Here is a 21660-nt window from a genome sequence, read left to right on the forward strand (position 1 = left end):
GTTCACCAGACTGATTCCTGGGATGTCAGGACTTTCATATGAAGAAAGACTGGATAGACTCGGTTTGTACTCGCTAGAATTTAGGAGATTGAGGGGGGATCTTATAGAAACTTACAAAATTCCTAAGAGGTTGGACAGGCTAGATGCAGGAAGATTGTTTCCGATGTTGGGGAAGTCCAGAACAAGGGGTCACAGTTTAAGGATAAAGGGGAAATCTTTTAGGACTGAGATGAGAAAAACATTTTTTACACAGAGAGTGGTGAATCTGGAATTCTCTGCCACAGAATGTAGTTGAGGCTAGTTCATTGGCTATATTTAAGTTAGATGTGGCCCTTGTGGCTAAAGGGATCAGGGGGTATGGAGAGAAGGCAGGTACAGGATACTGAGTTGGATGATCAGTCATGATCATATTGAATGGCGGTGCAGGCTCGAAGGGCCGAATGGCCTACTCCTGCACCTATTGTCTATGTTTCTATGTTTCCCCCTCCCTAGTCGCCCTACAAGTTCTCCTGTTCGCATCCTTGTATCCCTCTTGTTATCACACAGTCCCCAGCCAACAATGGACCATTGTGGGCTCCATCCTTCCTTGAGGTCATCGTTGTTCAAATGTTTTGGAAGCAAACGACATCTGATTGCATTAACCAGTACTGCACCAAATAGCTATTTTAACCACGGGGTATTTACACATTGCCTACGTTCTCCTTGGGTAATTCCTGGACCAAAGATCTCTATTGCAGTTCACAAAACAACATTGAACAGTACAGCTGGTAGTGCTGCTGCTTCACCGCGCAAGACAGCCAGGTTCCATCTCAACCCTGACTGCTAACTGCGTGGAGTTTGCTTGTTCTCCCTGTGACAGCTGGGGTTTCTTCCCACATCCCAAAGACGTGCGGGTTTGTAGGTTAATTGGCCTCTGTAAAATTGCCCCAGTTAGTGTGAGGGGGTGATCGATTGTCAGCGTGGACTTTCTTGCTGTAACTTTCAACAATGTATGTCTGATTTATCTATTAAGGGCCTGTCCCACTTAGGCGATTTTCTCGGGCGACTTGCCGGCCCCCGTCATTAGTCGCAGCAGGTGGCCGAAAATCTTCAGCATGTTGAAAATCCAGCGGCGACCAGAACAAGGTACGACTCTTTGGGCGACTACTCACGACCATACAGGCGTCATGTGTCGACATGTCGCGGGGTGAAGCCTGTATGGTAGTGAGTAGTCGCCCAAAGAGTTGTACCTTGTTCTGGTCGCCGCTGGATTTTCAACATGCTGAAAAATGTTGGCGACCTGCTGCCACTATGACGGGTGCCGGCAAGTCACCGAAAAAAATCCAGCGGCGACCAGAACAAGCCCATTTAGAAACATAGAAACATAGAAATTAGGTGCAGGAGTAGGCCATTCGGCCCTTCGAGCCTGCACCGCCATTCAATATGATCATGGCTGATCATCCAACTCAGTATCCCGTACCTGCCTTCTCTCCATACCCTCTGATCCCCTTAGCCACAAGGGCCACATCTAACTCCCTCTTAAATATAGCCAATGAACTGGCCTCGACTACCCTCTGTGGCAGGGAGTTCCAGAGATTCACCACTCTCTGTGTGAAAAAAGTTCTTCTCATCTCGGTTTTAAAGGATTTCCCCCTTATCCTTAAGCTGTGACCCCTTGTCCTGGACTTCCCCAACATCGGGAGCAATCTTCCTGCATCTAGCCTGTCCAACCCCTTAAGAATTTTGTAAGTTTCTATAAGATCCCCTCTCAATCTCCTAAATTCTAGAGAGTATAAACCAAGTCTATCCAGTCTTTCTTCATAAGACAGTCCTGACATCCCAGGAATCAGTCTGGTGAACCTTCTCTGCACTCCCTCTATGGCAATAATGTCCTTCCTCAGATTTGGAGACCAAAACTGTACGCAATACTCCAGGTGTGGTCTCACCAAGACCCTGTACAACTGCAGTAGAACCTCCCTGCTCCTATACTCAAATCCTTTTGCTATGAAAGCTAACATACCATTCGCTTTCTTCACTGCCTGCTGCACCTGCATGCCCACTTTCAATGACTGGTGTACCATGACACCCAGGTCTCGCTGCATCTCCCCTTTTCCTAGTCGGCCACCATTTAGATAATAGTCTGCTTTCCTGTTTTTGCCACCAAAATGGATAACCTCACATTTATCCACATTATACTGCGTCTGCCAAACATTTGCCCACTCACCCAGCCTATCCAAGTCACCTTGCAGTCTCCTAGCATCCTCCTCACAGCTAACACTGCCCCCCAGCTTAGTGTCATCCGCAAACTTGGAGATATTGCCTTCAATTCCCTCATCCAGATCATTAATATTAGTATTTGATTAGTATTGGTGTCAGAGGTTATGGGGAGAAGGCAGGAGAATGGGGTTAGGAGGGAGAGATAGATCAGCCAAGTAGACGATGAGCCGAATGGCATAATTCTGTTCCTTTCACATGATCTCATGATTTATTTGATGCAGCACTATTTACACTGAAATTATTAAACCTTAAAATGGTAATAATGCAGAAAGGAACGTGTGCAGGACTGCACGTTAGGGCCCTTCCGTCAACAGCTGGCTTGATGCAGAGGTTACTCAGGGTGCAGCAGTTTCATGAAAAACGCCTTTGATTTATGCTGACGGCTGTGGGTCAGGGGTTGGAATGCAGTTCCGAGGCAGGAGGTTGTGAGTTCAAGTCCCGCGCCAAACCTTGGGTCCACAATCGCAGTGGAACACTTGCTGTCACACTGAGAGGGTGCTGCATTTGTAGAATTGGCAACTTGTGCCCGACCCGTTAAACCAAGGGTCCTTCGGGTCGCCCCCCTCCCCCCCATTACAGGCAGGATGTGGCGGCTTTAGAGCAGCTGCAGAAGAGGGGTACCCACCCCAAAGCTGCCTGCATTAGTGGGTATTAGCTGCAAGGATGCTTACCGCGTTCGACAGTAAGCAACTTGGATTGGTTACTGTCCTACGCAGGAGGTTGCGGGGAAACCTAGATAAATATACACATTTATGAGAGGCAAACAATGGGTAGACTGCCAGTGTGCAGGAAGATAGATGGACACAAAATGCTGGAGTAACTCAGCCGGACTGGCAGCATCTCTGGGGAAAAGGGACGGGTGGTACCGCGGATCGGAGGCCTTTTTTAGTCGGTAAACAATTAGAACCTTTTTTCCCAGCATGGAAATGTAAAAAACTAGAGGCCATCGGTTTAAGGTGAGAGAGACGAAGTTTAAAGGAGATGTGTGGAGCAGGTTTTTTTTACACAGAGTGGTGGGTGCCTGCAAGGTGCTGCTAGGGGAGGTGGTGGAGGCAGACACGATCGTGGCATTTACGAGGCACGTGGGTATGCAGGGAATAGCGGGGTGGATGGGATTAGTTTAACTTGGCATCACGCTGGGCACACAAACTGTGGGCAGAAAGGCCTGTAGCTGTGCTGTAGTAATGTCCTACGTTTCTCCTGAGTCTCAGGTGTTTGTGAAAGGCGTTTCACCCATGGAAGGATACGGCCCAAATTCAGGCAGGTGAGACCAGTGTCGATGGGGCATGTTGGTAGGTGTGGGGAAGTTGGGCCGAAGGGTCTGTCTCCACGCTGTCTGAAATGGATGCAATGTGAGGTTAATTAGCACTATTGAGAACAGGTGATCGATGGTCGGCTTTCATATTTCATCCCTTACATTAGGTGTAAGTCAATAACATAACAAGACAGAATTGTGCTGTGCAAGTCCACAATCTTGTTATTCTTGGCCAGCCAGCGCTTTTTCACTGTCTGTACTGCAGTTGGTTTCTTGTTTCCGCATCTGGAGAGTCACAGTGACCTGATTCAGCGAGCAGCAGAAGCATCGGTGGAACTGCTCTGTGCTTCTGCATCCTCGCGTCAGGGCTGCCATCTGCTTTTCAAATGAGGAAGGTTTTGGACGTATACACCTCGGGATCTTCGAGTTTTAAAGCAAACGCCCCTGCTGCCGTCGGTGTTGCAGCCGGGAGTCAACGATGTGGGCGCTCGGTGGTCGCAGCGTGCTGCTTGCATCCGTCACGTTGACAGGAGCCTGCACTCGCTGTTGAAAGTAAATACGTTTATTGGCCAAGTATTCACATACAAGGAATTTGCCTTGGTGCTCCGCCCACAAGTAACAACATGACATACAGTGACAGTTACGAATGACTCAGAAAACACTAAACATTAATAATAATAAAACATTAACGATAAAACACCATTGATCAAGCATGTGAACCAACAAAATATCAGATCAAAGGGAGGCTACAGATTTTTGGCTGTTGAGTTGCGATGTTTTCCGGGTCGTATTTCCGGTCGCGCTGCGGCCTAACATCGATGGAGCCGGAGGCCTCCTCGGACTGACTTTGAGCCCCTCTGCGGGGCGTGGACTTAACATCGGAGCCGATCCCTTGCCTGGGACTTTACCATCGTGAGCTCGAGGTCTCTGGAGAGGCCGACTCCCGGCTGCAACACCCAACGACACAGAAGCTCGACCAGCCCTGACCCGGGATCCGATCGCCCGGCGCGGGAGAGCTGACATCCCCCCGATGCAGGAGCTGATCGCCCCGATGCGGGGGGCCCAAATGCCGCTGGCTACAGGAATCAAGATCGTCCCGTCAACGGAGGGCTCGAGGCCCCCCGTCCGTGGGAGAACAAAGGGAAGAGATTGAACTATTTTTCACCTTCCATCACAGTGGGGAATGTGGAGGAGTCGCTGTGGTGGATGTTTATGTTAAAATGTGTTTTGTGTGTTCCGTTGCTTTTTATTTGTATGACTGACTTGGCAAATGAAATTCCTCGTATGTTGCAAAACATACTTAGCTAATAATGTGTTACTGTGATTGATTGTGAATGTGAGTGTGAAGAATCATCTGGCTCGGGGCCATCTAGTGTATCTAATTATCTTGAAGACGGGTCCCAACTCGAACTGTCACCTTCCATATCCTCCAGTGATGCTGCCTGACCCACTGAGTTCCAGCATTTCATGTTTTACTCAAGATTCCAGCATCTGCATTTCCTCGTTACAATCCCTGTTTGAAGAAACTGCTTCCTTTACCAAAGGTCGTGGGTTTTAAGCTATTCCGAACAGAACATGCTTTGTATGTGTAGGAAGGAACTGCAAGATGCTGATTTATACCGAAGATAGACACAAAGTGCTGGAGCAACTCAGCTGGTCAGCCAGCCTCTGTGGAGAAAAGGAACGAGTAACGTTTTGGGTGGGAAAAAAAGGGTTTGGACCCAAAATGTCACCTGTTCCTTTTCTCCAGCGATGCTGCCTGACCCGCTGTGTTAGGGGCCTGTCCCACTTAGGCGATTGTTTTGGCGACAATGTCTACAACAACCTACCACCTAGTCGGCGTCAAGCTACCGACAACCGGCAACCCAATCGTCGCGACTTAGGACGTCCACCTACGACCACACCTGAGACAACCTACAACCACACATCCTACGAAAACCGAAGCCAACCTTCAAGCTACGATAAGCAACTGAAGACAATTCAGTCGCCGGTACCTGTCGCCAGTTGACGCAGGTTGTCAACGTAGAATTCACCAAAGTCGGCACCCGGCGACAACCTACACCATCCTGGCGACAACCTACGACAACACATACGACAGGAGAAGACAAGCTAGTCAAGCCCACAGTCGCCGAAAAGTTTGAACATTTCTAAATCCAGCGGCGACCAGAAAAACGTTGTAATTCTTTAGGCAACTTGAGGAGACGACTCACGACCATACAGGCGTCACCCCGCCCGCAACCAAGTGAAAACAGTCTAGTCACTGAAGAAATCGCCTACGTGGGACAAGCCCTTTACTCAAGCACTCAATTCTATGGCCTGGACACAGACGTGGTTGGGGATAAAGGGTCACCATCAGGAGCCTGTGCCTTGGAAGGGGTTGGATGTGTTCGGGGAGATTAAGGACTAGACCCAGTGACTGGAGTAAAAGTGTTCTTGGAATTAGCAGTGGAAGGAGAAGATGCATTTGATTATGGCATACAGAACAAATGTTGAAATAACGGAGGATGGTATGTGCAATCTTCTAGGTGGGTAGTGTTTTTACAGCAGAATGGTTGAGGAAACTGGAGCAGGAAAATATTGAAATGCCTTGCCACAGTCATACAGCGTGGCAACAGGCCTTTCAGCCCAACTTGCCCACGCCGACCAACATGCCCCATCTACACTAGTCCCACCTGCCTGTGTTTGGCCCATATCCTTCTATCCTATCCATATACCTGTCCATTTGAAGACAGGTTCCAACCCAAAACATCACCAATTCTTTTTCTCCAAAGATGCTGCCTGACCCGCTGAGATACTCCAGCATTTCGTGTCTATCTTCGGTATAAACCAGCATCTGTAGTTCCCAACGCATGTATCTGTCAAAATGTCTTTTAAGCATTGTGATAATATCTGCCTCACCTAACAAGTTCAAGTGAGTTACATAGAAACATAGAAATTAGGTGCAGGAGTAGGCCATTCGGCCCTTTGAGCCTGCACCGCCATTCAATATGATCATGGCTGATCATCCAACTCAGTATCCCGTACCTGCCTTCTCTCCATACCCTCTGATCCCCTTAGCCACAAGGGCCACATCTAACTCCCTCTTAAATATAGCCAATGAACTGGTCTCGACTACCCTCTGTGGCAGGGAGTTCCAGAGATTCACCACTCTCTGTGTGAAAAAAGTTCTTCTCATCTCGGTTTTAAAGGATTTCCCCCTTATCCTTAAGCTGTGACCCCTTGTCCTGGACTTCCCCAACATCGGGAGCAATCTTCCTGCATCTAGCCTGTCCAACCCCTTAAGAATTTTGTAAGTTTCTATAAGATCCCCTCTCAATCTCCTAAATTCTAGAGAGTATAAACCAAGTCTATCCAGTCTTTCTTCATAAGACAGTCCTGACATCCCAGGAATCAGTCTGGTGAACCTTCTCTGCACTCCCTCTATGGCAATAATGTCCTTCCTCAGATTTGGAGACCAAAACTGTACGCAATACTCCAGGTGTGGTCTCACCAAGACCCTGTACAACTGCAGTAGAAACTCCCTGCTCCTATACTCAAATCCTTTTGCTATGAAAGCTAACATACCATTCGCTTTCTTCACTGCCTGCTGCACCTGCATGCCCACTTTCAATGACTGGTGTACCATGACACCCAGGTCTCGCTGCATCTCCCCTTTTCCTAGTCGGCCACCATTTAGATAATAGTCTGCTTTCCTGTTTTTGCCACCAAAATGGAGAACCTCAGTTTATTGCCATGTGTCCCTGATAAGACAATGAAATTCTCGGCAACTCATTCCATATATCTGTATGTAAAAAACATTGCCCCTATTAAATGTTCCCCCCCTCCCCACCCCTCACCTTAAACCATCATCCGTGGTTCTTGACTATTGTAGATACATTGTGGGTAATTGGCATAAGAGGGAAATGGAGATTTTTTTTTTGTGGCAGTTTTATTATCTGTGATGCACTTGGTGAACAGGAGGTGCAAGCAGACTGGCTGGTGATTTTCCAAAGGAAGTTAATGATGGAAAAGCAGGAAATGTATAGCTGCCAGATATACAGAGATCAGAACTGGCTGGACAGCTCCTTCCCGTTAAGATGAATGCAGTCATATGTGCAAAATTCTTTAGTTCTCTAAACTGTAATTTAGGAAGAAGGGCATGTTTCCGATCGGAAAGAGGGTCTAGACCCGAAACATCACCCATTCCTTCTCTCCAGAGTTGCTGCCTGTCCTGCTGAGTTACTCCAGCATTTTCTGTCTGTCTACAGTGTAAACCTGCATCTGCAGTTCCTTCCCACATAATAGGTTTTTACCATCAGGCCATCAGGCTTCTGAACTCATAAACACATCATATATGTTGATTGTATTATTCACTATTGTCTTTTACCTCCCAATGTCACTTATCTTATCTTTTCTTATCTTAATTTTATCCTTGTAATATCATTGCTGAGGTGATCCGTTGTCTTGTCAAACACATTTCATTGTCCCGTTGACCCTGTGTTAACCTACATATGACAAATAAAACTGAAGGTAGAAGGGTGAGCAAGATAGAGCTCTTAAAGATAGCAGAGTCAGGGGATATGTGGGGAAGGCAGGAACGGGGTACTGATTGTGGATGATCAGCCATGATCACATTGAATGGCGGTGCTGGCTGGAAGGGCCGAATGGCCTACTCCTGCACCTATTGTCTATTGTGGAGCAGGGCTAGAGTTGCTGCCTCACAGTGTCAGAGGCCCAGGTTCGATCCTGACTGCAGGTGTCATCTGTACTGTTGTCTGCACGGAGTTTGTACGTTCTCCCTGTGACATAGAAACATAGAAAATAGGTGCAGGAGTAGGCCATTCGGCCCTTCGAGCCTGCACCGCCATTCAATATGATCATGGCTGATCATCCAACCCTTGTGGTTTTTCTCCACACTCCAAAAACCTACAGATTTGTAGGTTAATTGGCTACGGTCAAAATTGTCCCTAGTGTGTAGGATAGTACACGTGTATGGCGTGATCGCTGGTCGGCGCGGTGGGCCGAAGGGCCTGTTTCGGCACTATCTCTAAAGTAAAGCTGGATTGGAGCGGCTCCGTTAAGTTTGCGGATATCTACCACCTCTCTATCAGTGGTTGACTTGTTATACACCATGTGTTTGATTAACTTTAAAGACGATTTTCCTCTCCTTGACACCTGTGGATCAGGATGAATGTAAGCTTTGGTGTCATGCCAGCCTACACATCTCTAACTCGGAATGTCAACACACATACACCTGAGATTTGAGCTACTATATCAAGCTGTCACCTGTGTCTGTTATTGAGGACGTGCAACTTTGTGGGCGGCATGGTGGCGGAGCGGTAGAGTTGCTGCTTTATGCCACCAGAGACCCGGGTTCGATCCTGACCACGGGTGCTGTCTGTACGGAGTTTACGTGTACTTCCTGTGAGCGCGTGGGTTTTCTCCGGTTGCTCCGGTTTTCTCCCACGCTCCAAAGATGTGCAGGTTTGTAGTTGAATTGGCTTCTGCAAATTGTCCCTAGTGTGTAGAATAGAATTAGTGCACGGGTGATCACTGGTCAGTGCAGACTCAGTGGGCTGAAAGGTACACAAAAATGCTGGAGAAACTCAGCAGGTGAAGCAGCATCTATGGAGAGAAGGAAATAGGCAACATTTCGGGTTTTCAACCTTCGCTCCATAGATGCTGAAATGCCCATTTCCATGCTATACGTCTAAACTAAATTGAACTTTACATAAGACATAGGTTTAGGGTGAAAGGGGAAAGATTAAATAGGAACCTGAGGGGCAACGTTTTCACACACAGAGTGGTGGGTATATGGAACGAGCCGCCAGAGGAGGTAATTGAGGCAGGTACTTTGACAACATTTAAAAGACATTTGTACGGATGTATGTGTGGGAAGGAACTGCAGATGCTGGTGTAAATACTGGAGTAACTCAGTGGACAGGCAGCATCTCTGGAGAGAAGGAATGGGTGATGTTTCAGGTCGAGACCCTTCAGACTGATCCTTCTTCAGACTGATGGACAGATACATGGACAGGAAAGGTTGAGTGGGATATGGGCCAACTGTGCACAGGTGGGATTAGTGTTCATGCCTCCCTCAGCTCAGCCCTCAGTAACATCATCATCGTTGCAAACATTAGCGACGCAGTGGTGCTGGATTCCGACAGGAACGGTGACGGACGCTCCACACGTCTCTGTCCTCCAGTTCCTGCCGACTTCAGCCGCTGGAAGTATAGGATGTTGGTGTGTGTGCTTTATCATCATTCCTTACAATGCCGTGTACGATAGTGATCGCAACTTCTACTGAAGTGTGGATGGCCGTTGGATCGCTAGAAGCTCATCCACCCTTTGACAGGTCTTGTTTTTGGTCCTGCTGGGGGTCCACAGCCCCCTCCTCACCTGGCAAACCAGGTGGGGGAGACGGTTTAGTCGCCGACTATCCGACCATGGAGCAGGTAGCACGGGATTACATGGTACCCGTGGCGGGGGGAACTCCCCCTGACCTGACCACAGTAACAAGCCCATTCTATGCAGTTTCTCCCCAAACTCAATTGCTCCAGTCCAGGCAAGTGCCAAGGGAAACGCAAGGAACTGCACGTGCTGGAGTCCTGAGTAAAACATTCAGTACTGGAGTAACTCAGCAGGTCAGGCTGCATTTCAATAGACATGGATAGGTGACCTGTTGGATCTGGACCCTTCTTTGCGGATTTAAAGTGTGCTCAGCTTTCCCAATCAGTCTAACAAAGGGTCCCGAGTCAAAATGTCACGATCCATCCCCTCCCCACAGATGTTGCCTGACCCGCTGAGCTTCTCCAGTGCTGTAGAGCCTGCAGTTGGGTCACCTCATTCCCAGGGTGTACGAGGAAACCTGAGCAGCAAAGGCTAGTTTTGAGCCTTATTGTTCATTAGATGAGCACATGGTAGGTCTACATGCTTCCACCGTAGCTGTCAAGGATTGGTCATGATCACATTGAATGGCGGTGCTGGCTCGAAGGGCCGAATGGCCTACTCCTGCACCTATTGTCTACTGGCATGATGGAAGCAGTTTTGCGCGGGCGTTCTGTTGCATGCACCTGACTGGTTTCCCCATGCGCATGGTGCAGCGCGAGCTGTCTAACGTTTGTTGCATCAATTCCTGCATCGTTCTGTACAGAGTCGCCATCTAGTGGCAGCTGTAGTACTTCAGAACTTTAAAAAAAACTTGTATTTAGAATTTCAAAATTGCTTGTTCACAGACCTAGATTGAAAGGTAAGAAAGTTGGGTTTGTTGAAGATACTGAGGTCATTTGATGATTTGTTTTGTATTATTGGGGTGTACTTTAGCTACAACGTGTTGATACTGATCAGCATGGGACAAGCGGAGGGAGGTGAGTACAGAGCAGGGTTTGGGCTTCCAACATCATTTACCTCCATAAAGAAGGCATATGATATGCGTTTTCATTCGCAGGCATTGAGTGGAAGTCAGGACGTCAGGACTTTGATGATGCTGCATTTGGAGTATAGTGTGGAGCTCTGCTCGTCCAATTACAAGATCTTTTATACAATGATGAGAGGGTAGACAGTCAGAAACTTTTTTTCCCCAATTGGAAAAATCACGGTTGCTGGCGCTGTCCCTGAATTCCCCATTTACGGGCACTCCCCCCTAATTAACAGCTGGTTATGTGTGGTTAGCCCATTACAAGGAAAATGTGGAGGCTTTGGAAAGGGTGCAGAGGCTGTTTACCAGAATGATGCCTTACATGATGGATTACACTTGGATTGTTTTCTCTGCAACACCGGAGTTTGTGAGGAGACCTGCTATATTAAATTACATAGAAACATAGAAAATAGGTGCAGGAGGAGGAGGCCATTCGGCCCTTCGAGCCAGCACCGCCATTCATTGTAATCATGGCTGATCGTCCCCTATCAATAACCCGTGCCTGCCTTCTCTTCATATCCCTTGACTCCACTAGCTCCTAGAGCTCTACCTAACTCTCTCTTAAATCCATCCAGTGACTTGGCCTCCACTGCCCTCTGTGGCAGGGAATTCCATAAATTCACAACTCTCTGGGTGAAAAAGTTATTTCTCACCTCAGCCTTAAATGGCCTCCCCTTTATTCTAAGACTATGGCCCCTGGTTCTGGACTCGCCCAACATTGGGAACATTTTTCCTGCATCTAGCTTGTCCAGTCCTTTTATAATTGTATATGTTTCTCTAAGATCTATTTGGTCTCACCTGTTCCTTCTATCCCCGGATGCTGCCTGTCCCGCTGAATTACTCCAGCATTTTGTGTTTATCTCCAGTGTAAACCAGCATCTGCAGTTCCTTCCTACGCCTGTGTCTATATTTGGACACACCGAGATTGTTTGTGATGCATGTATTACAACTATTGATCATAATTGTTTTAGAAGTCCTGTGAGATTGCCAGCATCAAGCTTCCTCAGTGACGATAAAGAACATTTTGATTATTAAAATGTTTTTATATTTTTGTTTCTATGGAGACCACCTTAGAAAGTGTGATGCAGAACCTGCTGAAGCAACATCATCAGCTTGAGAGCACGTACACCCACATTGCTTGCGCCTACAGAAATCTTCCACCCACTCTCAGCGTCACGCAGTCTTGCTGGAGTTGGAGGAAGAAATATATTTGACTTCGCTTTTGCTGGGCTTCGTCGCCCCCATGGCAGAAGATGAGCAGGGAATCTGGGCCGAGATTCCTGACGTGGTGAGAGCTCTCACGCCAGAGGTAACGAGCTCCAGATGAGAGGTCGTACCAAGCCCGCCTGATCCTCTAGCCCAGTTTGGCTGCGGAAGAACCCGCATAAATAACCCTTTCACAAAGTTAACTGGAAGTTCTATTATCCACGTTAATGTCCATCCCTCAATCAAGACCACAAACTGGTTACAGCGGGTCAGGCAGCATTTGTGGAGAAAAGGAATTGGTGAGGTTTCGGGTCGAGGCCCTTCTTCAGACCAAAACACAATTAACTTGTGGGATCTTGATGTGTGGAGAATGGCTAGAGTGTTGCTGATAGTATGATCTATGGATGCTCAAAGGTATGTATGTTGAAATGTTGCAGCAGTGGTGTATGCATGGAATTCAATCTTTATTCTCCTCTAAGGTAGACAAAAATGTCTGTGGGTGTGGCAGCATCCATGGAGCAAAGAAAATAAGCAACTTTTCGGGCCAAAACCCCTTCTTCAGACCTTTATTCTTCTCTAGTTTTTAAAATATGTTTACTCGTATCTAGCTCCTCTCGTTGCTCTCAGCCTTGTTCGATTTTCTTTCATGGAATTGTGCTCTGTGTGTGTTCTGCATGTACATATCTGATTCTGATTGCTCCCTCTTTTATTCATCATGGGCCCCCTCGTGCTCTATCCCTCACCCTCCTCTAGTACGCACTCCTCTCCTGCCCTCTATCGTGCTCTCTATCCTTCCCTCTCTCATGCCTCCTCCCCTCACACCTCTCTGTCCTCCCCTCCCTCATGCCTCCTCCCCTCACACCTCTCTGTCCTTCCCTCTCTCATGCCTCCTCCCCTCACACCTTTCTGTCCTCCCCTCCCTCATGCCTCCTCCCCTCACACCTCTCTATCCTTCCCTCTCTCATGCCTCCTCCCCTCACACCTCTCTGTCCTCCCCTCCCTCATGCCTCCTCCCCTCACACCTCTCTGTCCTTCCCTCTCTCATGCCTCCTCCCCTCACACCTTTCTCTTGTGCTCTCTCCCTTGTCGGCCCCCCGCCCCGCACTCTCACCCCTCTGTCCATCGTGCTCTCACCCCTCTGTCCCTCCTCAATCCCCCCTCTCGTGCTTCCTCCCCTCTGCTTCCCCCCCCCCTTCCTTCCACTCCCTATCTACCCTTGTGCTCTCTGCCCCCCTGTTCTCCCCCACCCCCCCCCCCCCCCTCATGGCCTGTCCCTTCTATCCCCCACCTTCTAGTGCTCTCTCCCCTCTGTTCCTCCCTGCATGGGTGGATCATTCCTTATACTACACACACACACACACACACACACACACACACACACACACACACACACACACACACACACACACACACACACACACACACACACACACACACACACACACACACACACACACACACACACACACACACACACACACACACACAGTACAGTAGCTGATCTGTGTGGAAGCAACAACATGGAATCAGAATCCCTCAAATCCCAAGTGTCAGATTTGCAGTCATGTGCCTCCACCTGGCAGATTGTTTCGAGGCGAAAACATAATCACGTTTAAACAGCGAGTGAAGCCAGTAGCAAGGACAACACAACAGCCTGGTATTGTTTATTTAGTTACTTCTCTCCCCATTCTCATTTTAAACCTTTCTCTTGCATCTTTGTCATTGACACTCTCTCTCTCTCTCTCTCTCTCTCTCTCTCTCTCTCTCTCTCTCTCTCTCTCTCTCTCTCTCTCTTTTCTCTCTCTCTCTCGCATTTCTCTCTCTTTTCTCTCTCTCTCGCATTTCTCTCTCTCTCTCGCATTTCTCTCTCTCTCTCTCTCTCTCTCGCATTTCTCTCTCTCTCTCTCGCATTTCTCTCTCTCTCTCTCTCTCTCACATTTCTCTCTCTCTCTCTCTCTCTCTCTCGCATTTCTCTCTCTCTCTCTCTCTCTCTCTCTCTCTGGCATTGCTCTCTGTTTTATTTATTAGTATAGTGTCCAGTGGGAGAATGCTCAATGTACTGGAGTAATCCCATCATCAGTGTTACAGCAGTGAAAGGCCTCTATGTCCGCTGTGTGTTGCCTGCACAGTGTGTTCACTGCCACCCACTATTCTGGGATTTGCTAGCTCTGTGCAGCAGCAGCAGCAGCAGCAGCAGCAGCAGTGAGTCGAGGGGAATTCACTGCTCACCGTCCACCTGGGACATCACCACAGATATCGAGCCTTGAAACCCAGCTGCCTACGTGAGAGAGAGAGAGAGAGAGGGAACGCGAGTTATTAAGATGGCAGTTATTTTAGCAGCAGATGAACACTGCGTCTAATAGTGGAGAGAAATGATCATCAGAAAAACACAAAACAACATCTAACGAGGATGGCGTTAAAGAGTGAGTGCACTCCTGAATGGTTCTAACAATGTGTCAACACTCATTTCAGTTTAGTTTAGAGATGCAGCGTGGAAACGGGCCCTTCGACCCACCGACTCCACGCCGACCAGCGACCCCCGCACACTTAACATTAGTCTACACACACCTGGGACATTTACCTTTACCAAAGCCAATGAACCTACAAACCTGTGCGGCTTTGGACTGTGGGAGGAAATCGGAGCACCCGGAGAAAACCCACGCAGGTCACGGGGAGTACGTACAAACTGGCCACAGACAGCAGCCGTAGTGAGGATCGAACCCGGGCCCCTGGCGCTGTGAGGCAGTGACTCTACCACCATGCCGCCCTCGTTATATCTGGTTGATCACAGATCGATCGTACAATGTCTGTGGTCCAAGTCTACTCTCGTGTGAAAATATTTTTCTCTCACCTTCTCAGAATGCATCTCATTCGACGTAACCTTGTTTCAAGATTGTATGACTTTCTTATTGTTTGAAGTTTTGTGTCCTGTTTTGTTTTGTGCACTAAATGGATCATTTGTTGACCTGCAGCCAACAGAAAAAAAGAAAGGGAACGGCCGGAGATCTCGCTACCTTCTGATTTTGAGCACACAATACACGTTGGATTTGATGCTGTCACCGGAGAGTTCACTGTGAGTGACTTTGTGCTTTACACTGGATGGATAATAGGGGTGTGGCGGATGAAATTGTGTCTCTAGTTTATTTTATTTTAGATTAACAGGCCCTTCGGCCCACGGAGACCGCACTGACCAATGATCACCCATATACTAGTGGCACGGTGGCGCAGCGGTAGACAATAGGTGCAAGAGTAGGCCATTCGGCCCTTCGAACCAGCACCGCCATTCAATGTGATTATGGCTGATCATCCATAATCAGTACCCCATTCCTGCCTTCTCCCCATATCCCTTGACTCCGCTATCTTTAAGAGCTCGATCTATCTCTCTCTTGAAAGTATTCAGAGAATCGGTCTCCATCGCCCTCTGAGGCAGAGAATTCCACAGACTCACAACTCTCTGTGAGGAAAAAGTGTTTCCTCGTCTCGATTCTAAATGGCTTACCCTTATTCGTAGAGTGGCTGCATTACAGCGCCAGTGATCCAGGTTCGATCCCGACTACGGGTGCCATCTGTATTGAGTTTATACGTTCTCCCTGTGACTTACGTGGGTTTTCACCGGGTGCTCCGGTTTGAATCCTGCACTCCAAACAATTTAAGGTTGGTTTAGAGATACTGCATGAATTTGGGCCCTTTGGCCCACCGAGTCCGTGCCGACCAGCGATCACCCCATGCACTAGCTCTATCTCACACACTAGGGACAATTTACAGAAGCCTATTAACCCACAAACTTGCACGCCTTTGGGATGTGGGAGGAAACCGGAGCACCTGGAGGAAACCCACACAGTCGCAGGGAGAACGTGCAAACTCCACACAGCACCCGAGGTCAGGATGGGACCCGGGTCTCTGGCAACTGTAAGGCAGCAGCTCTTACCATCTGCACCCCTGTACCGCAGATTCACCGATTCATAGAACGGTACAAAAAGCTGGAGTAACTCAGCGGGTCAGGCACAATCTCTGGAGGAAAGGAATAGGTGACACTTCGGGTCGAGACCCTTCTTCAGACTCTTCAGATTGGTCTGAAGAAGGGACTCGACCCGAAACGTCACCTATTCCTTTCCTCCAGAGATGCTGCCTGACCCGCTGAGTTACTCAGCTTTCCGGTTTACACCAGCATCTGCAGTCCCTTCTTACCCCTCACCGATTCATAGCTGGACATTTACTTCCCTTTAGAATGTTTTTGAGTCACTTTTATGTTTCTCATCTCTCTTTCTCCTTTCCAAATTTGCAGGGCATGCCAGAGCAATGGGCTCGGTTGTTGCAGACATCGAATATCACAAAGCTGGAGCAGAAAAAGAATCCACAGGCAGTGTTGGATGTTCTGAAATTCTATGAATCAAAAGAAACATCAAACAGTCAAAAATACATGAGCTTCACAGGTGAGAGGAGATTTGTTCATAACCTTTTTCCTCTCGGCCCCCTCCCCCATTACTGTTCTTGCTCAACCTCTCCATGCCTTGTAAAGCAAGATTTGAAAATGGAAAAAACTCAGCAGGTCAGACAGCGTGTGTTGAAAGAGGAGCAGTCACCAATTCAGATCTGGGACCCTTCGCCAGAGAATCGGGGGGTGGATTCTGACTGTGACCACCCTGTGACCTCCTCTGCATGCTCCGGTTTCACCCCACGTCCAGGCATGCGGGTTTGCAGGGCCACCGGCCTTGTTAAATTACCCCTCGTGTGCCGGGAGTGGGTGACAAAAAGTGGCCGAATGGAGAACTCGTGCCGATCTCCAGCGCAGACTCGGTGGGCCATACGGCCTGTTTCCAGGCTGTGTCTCTAACCTAAACTAAACTGAGAAATAGGGAAACCAGTTGGTTGCTTTAGCAGAGAATGAGGATGTCGGAGTGTGAATGATGGAATAAGGCATGTTGGCCTTCATAACAAGAGGAGTTGAGTATAGGAGCAAAGAGGTCCTTCTGCAGTTGTACAAGGCCCTAGTGTGACCACACCTGGAGTATTGTGCACAGTTTTGGTCCCCTAATTTGAGGAAGGACATTCTTGCTATTGAGGGAGTGTAGCGTAGGTTCACCGGGATGGCGGGACTGTCATATGAGGAAAGAATGGAGCGGCTGGGCTTGTATACTCTGGAGTTTAGAAGGATGATAGGGCATCTTATTGAAACATATAAGATTATTATGGGATTCGACACGCTAGAGGCAGGAAACATGTTTCCCAATGTTGGGAAAGTCCAGAACCAGGGGCCACAGTGGCCCCCGGTTCTGGACTCCTCCAACATCGGGGAAGCAAATGCAGGAGTTACTTGAAATTAGAGAAATCAATATTCATACCGCTGGGTTGTAAGCTGCCCAAATATGAGATGCTGTTCCTCACATTTGAATCCAGATGAAGGATACGTGATTTGAAAAGATGACAGCTTCTCTCCCCACAGATGCTGTATTAACCAGCTGAATATTTATAGCAATTTCGGTTTTAATTAATATTTTAGTTTACAAAACGGCGACATAAACATGATGACTCGTGTACTTTCTCAGTGTATATTGTGCCGATGTATAGTGAGATTTTTACTGACCTGCACATTAAAAAAAGTCACTGTAGCTAAGCAGGTGACAAAGTACAGTTGGACCAGTAGAGGTTTAGAATATTTATGTGAATTGTTCATTACAGCACACGTTTCTGCTTTTATGTTCTACAGATAAGACAGCAGATGGTTATGTAACCACGAATGCACTGGTGAGTTCTTTATTCACATACCTTATTCTGACGATTGTCTGGAAACTGTGCAATCTGTACTGTTGCCGTTGCAAAGCTTCAGTTGGGTGGCTTCTGGATCAAATTATCTAATATTCTTTGTCTTTTCTGGTTGATCATCCTGAAGTTTACAAACTAAAATCTCAAAGAATTAGACAATAGACAATAGACAATAGGTGCAGGAGTAGGCCATTCGGCCCTTCGAGCCTGCACCGCCATTCAATGTGATCATGGCTGATCATCCAACTCAGTATCCTGTACCTACCTTCTCTCCATACCCCCTGATCCCTTTAGCCACAAGGGCCACATCTAACTCCCTCTTAAATATAGCCAATGAACTGGCCTCGACTACCCTCTGTGGCAGAGAATTCCACAGATTCACCACTCTCTGTGTAAAAAATGTTTTCCTCATCTCGGTCCTAAAAGATTTCCCCCTTATCCTTAAACTGTGACCCTTTGCACCGCCATCCATCTGTGTGTTCACCACCACTACACTGTCTCAGTTACTCCAGCCCTTGTCTGTAAGCCAGCATCTGCCCAACCTGGTTTCTACATTGGCCATGGGTTTAAGGTGGGACCTGAAACTTTAGCTGTGTCACTCGCCACAGATGTTGCCGGACCTGCTGTGTCTTTCCACCATTTTCTGTTACCCGGCCTATTCACGTTATCTCTCCTCTTAATCCAATTCTTTCTCTGTCATTGTTGTCTCTCCCCCTGCATGCTTGCAATTATTGTAGCACCTTTTGTTTCCTGTACATACCAACTTGAAGATGATGGTTCGTTCACCGGCCTCAGGTGCACATGGCGAATTTTGACATGGAATACACTTGAGTTTTAATGAGTAGAAAGAAACCTCAGATGCTGGTATAGAAACATAGAAACATAGAAAATAGGTGCAGGAGGAGGCCATTTGGTCTTTCGAGCCAGCACCGCCATTCATTGTGATCATGGCTGATCGTCCATTATCAATAACCCGTGCCTGCCTTCTCCCCATATCCCTTGACTCCACTAGCCCCTAGAGCTCTATCTAAATCTCTCTTAAATCCATCCAGTGGCCTCCACTGCCCTCTGTGGCAGGGAATTTCGACAAATTCACAACTCTCTGGGTGAAAAAGTTTTTTCTCACCTCAGTCTTAAATGACCTCCCCTTTATTCTAAGACTGTGGCCCCTGATTTCTGGACTCGCCCAACATTGGGAACATTTTTCCTGCATCTAGCTTGACCAGTCCTTTTATAATTTTATATGTTCTTCTAAGATTCCCCCTCATCCTTCTAAACTCCAGTGAATACAAGCCAAGTCTTTTCAATCTTTCCTCATATGACAGTCCCGCCATCCCAGGGATCAATCTCGTGAACCTATGCTGCACTGCCTCAATCACAAGGATGTCCTTCCTCAAATTAGGAGACCAAAACTGTACACAATATTCCAGATGTGGTCTCACCAGAGCCCTATACAACTGCAGAAGAACGTCTCTACTATACTGAAATCCTCTTGTTATGAAGGCCAGCATTCCATTAGCTTTCTTCACTGCCTGCTGTACCTGCACGGCAACTTTCAGTGACCGGTGTACCAGGACACCCAGGTCTCGCTGTACCTCCCCCTTACCTAACCTAACCCCATTGAGATAATAATCTGCCCCCTTGTTTTTTCCACCAAAGTGGATAACCTCACATCTACCGAAGATATACCTGAAGAAGGGTCCCGACCCGCAACGTCACCCATCCTTTTTCTCCAGAGATGCTGCCTGACCCACTGAGTTACTCCAGCACTTTGCGCCTATCTTCTGAGTTTTAATGTGATGTTTTATTAACATTAAAGAAAGCACAAGCCTCGTCTCAGGCACTGAAAGATTCTCTTGAGGATACAGAGTGATTAGAATTTCACCAGGTTAATAATTTCTTTAGTTGCAGTGACGAGGCACATGCCTTTTAGTCAGAGCAAACGCAGCCTTCTGATTAACCACATTTCTATCCTCTTTAGAATAGCTGTTCATTTAGTCATTCTTCCTCTGAAGATTAATAGAGACACAAGCGACTGCAGATGCTGAATTCCTGAGCAAAACGCAAAGCGTTGGAGGAATTCAGAGGGTCAGGCAACACCTGCGGAGCGAATGGACAGGCAACCTTTCAGGTCGGTACCCTTCTTCAGACTGAGGAAGTGTCCTAACCTGAATCATCATCTATCAGATGCTGCCTGATTCACTAAGTTTCTCCAGCACCTGGTGTATTTTAGTCCAGTTCATTATTGTCCTTTTTAAAAGTTATAGTTAAATCTACTTCTTTGACTTTTAAAGGTAGATAGAAATGCTGGAGAAACTCAGCGGGTGAGGCAGCATCTGGAGCGAAGGAAAAGGTGAAGTTTCATAAGTTTAATTGAACCAAAATGGGTTGAGTGAATTATTGAGGCCAGCTTTCATTTTCCAGACAAAAATATATGTAATCATAGTAATGTACAACAGAAGAAGGCCATTTGGCCCAGCGTTTCCATGCTAGTTAAATAAGAACCATTTAAATTAGACATAGACATAGAAAATAGGTGCAGGAGGAGGCCATGTGGCCCTTCGAGCCAGCACTGCCATGCATTGTGATCATGACTGATCATCCACAATCAGTAACCCGTGCCTGCCTTCACCCCATATCCCTTGATTCCGCTGCTCTCTAGAGCACTATCTAGCTATCTAAATCGATTCCACTTCTTGGGCATTAGCTTATAACCTTGTAGAGTGGTACATTTTTCTAGGTTGTAGATCATAGTAAAGAAATGGAAAGGCAAAATACTGAAAATCTGAAGAAGGGTCTCGACCCGAAACGTCACCTATCCATGTTCTCCACAGATGCTGCCTGACCCGCTGAGTTTCCCCGGAAATTTCTTGTGTCTTCATTGCATGAGTAAATGGATTCATTTTTGGCAGAAGCAATTGTCATTGTGAGGTTAACCATGTTTTTAATCCTCTCGTTTCCTGAAGAGCACAAAGAATGTGTCGGAGTCGCCGGCTGTGCCTCCCGTGTCCGAGGACGATGATGAAGATGAAGGAGTACCGCCGCCTGTCATAGCGCCTCGACCGGAACACACCAAGTCGGTCAGTGTAGACTCTCGCCGTTACTGTTACTGAAACCAAAATAAATCTCCCGGCATGGTGGTGCAGCAGTAAAGTTGCTGCCTTACAGCGCAAGAGACCGCAGATTTAATCCTGACTACGGGTGCTGTCTGTACGGAGTTTCAACGTTCTCCCCGTGACCTGCGTGGGTTTTTCACCGGGTGCTCCGGTTTCCTCTTCTGTTATGATTTATAAAATTGTCCCGAGCGTGTCGTTATCTGATAGTCTGGAGAGGCGAAATTAAGGGGAAAATCTTTGGAAGTACATATAATTTTCAAGCAATAGATTCCATCTTCTTCTTTCCGAGTCCATCTTGTTACAAATGTTGACATCGCTGTCATCGTCTCTGTCCTGAAAAGGACGCAAGCTTCCGGCGACAATGAGTGGAAGCCATCACTTGTTACAATAGATGATGGTGGGGTCAAGGATAGAGCGTTCACGTCGCGACCCACCACCACGCATGAGAAGCACAAGACAAACACCATTGCATGCAGCTGCCGAGAAGTGTGTTCAGCTTGGTTTTTGGTTCTTAGTTTCTTGGTCCTCCAAAATATTCCAAATGGAATTTAAACTGGAGGCGGTGAAGGGAGGACTTAAGCCAGAAAGGGTTATTGGGAAGAAAGAGCTACTTTAAATTTAGTTGCATCTGGTTGAACAGCTCTGGCTGAACAACTTCTAATCTTGTG

General features: G+C 47.4%; 1 protein-coding gene across 4 annotated transcripts in view; it reads left to right on the plus strand.

The window, feature by feature from the left end:
• The window catches only part of pak1 (p21 (RAC1) activated kinase 1), a 164487-nt gene that overhangs the window by 112511 nt on the left and 30316 nt on the right, over positions 1-21660 (plus strand). For 3 of the 4 annotated variants that reach the window (XM_033023377.1, XM_033023376.1, XM_033023375.1), the window contains 4 exons: positions 15086-15186; positions 16399-16546; positions 17821-17858; positions 20843-20956. In XM_033023377.1, the coding sequence (XP_032879268.1) occupies positions 15086-15186; positions 16399-16546; positions 17821-17858; positions 20843-20956 (401 nt within the window). Of the gene's footprint in view, positions 1-4044; positions 4064-15085; positions 15187-16398; positions 16547-17820; positions 17859-20842; positions 20957-21660 lie in introns of those variants that run through there. The other variant, XM_033023378.1, reaches the window with a different exon arrangement.

This window comes from Amblyraja radiata, chromosome 6 (assembly GCF_010909765.2).
Source record: "Amblyraja radiata isolate CabotCenter1 chromosome 6, sAmbRad1.1.pri, whole genome shotgun sequence".
Lineage (NCBI taxonomy): Eukaryota > Metazoa > Chordata > Chondrichthyes > Rajiformes > Rajidae > Amblyraja > Amblyraja radiata.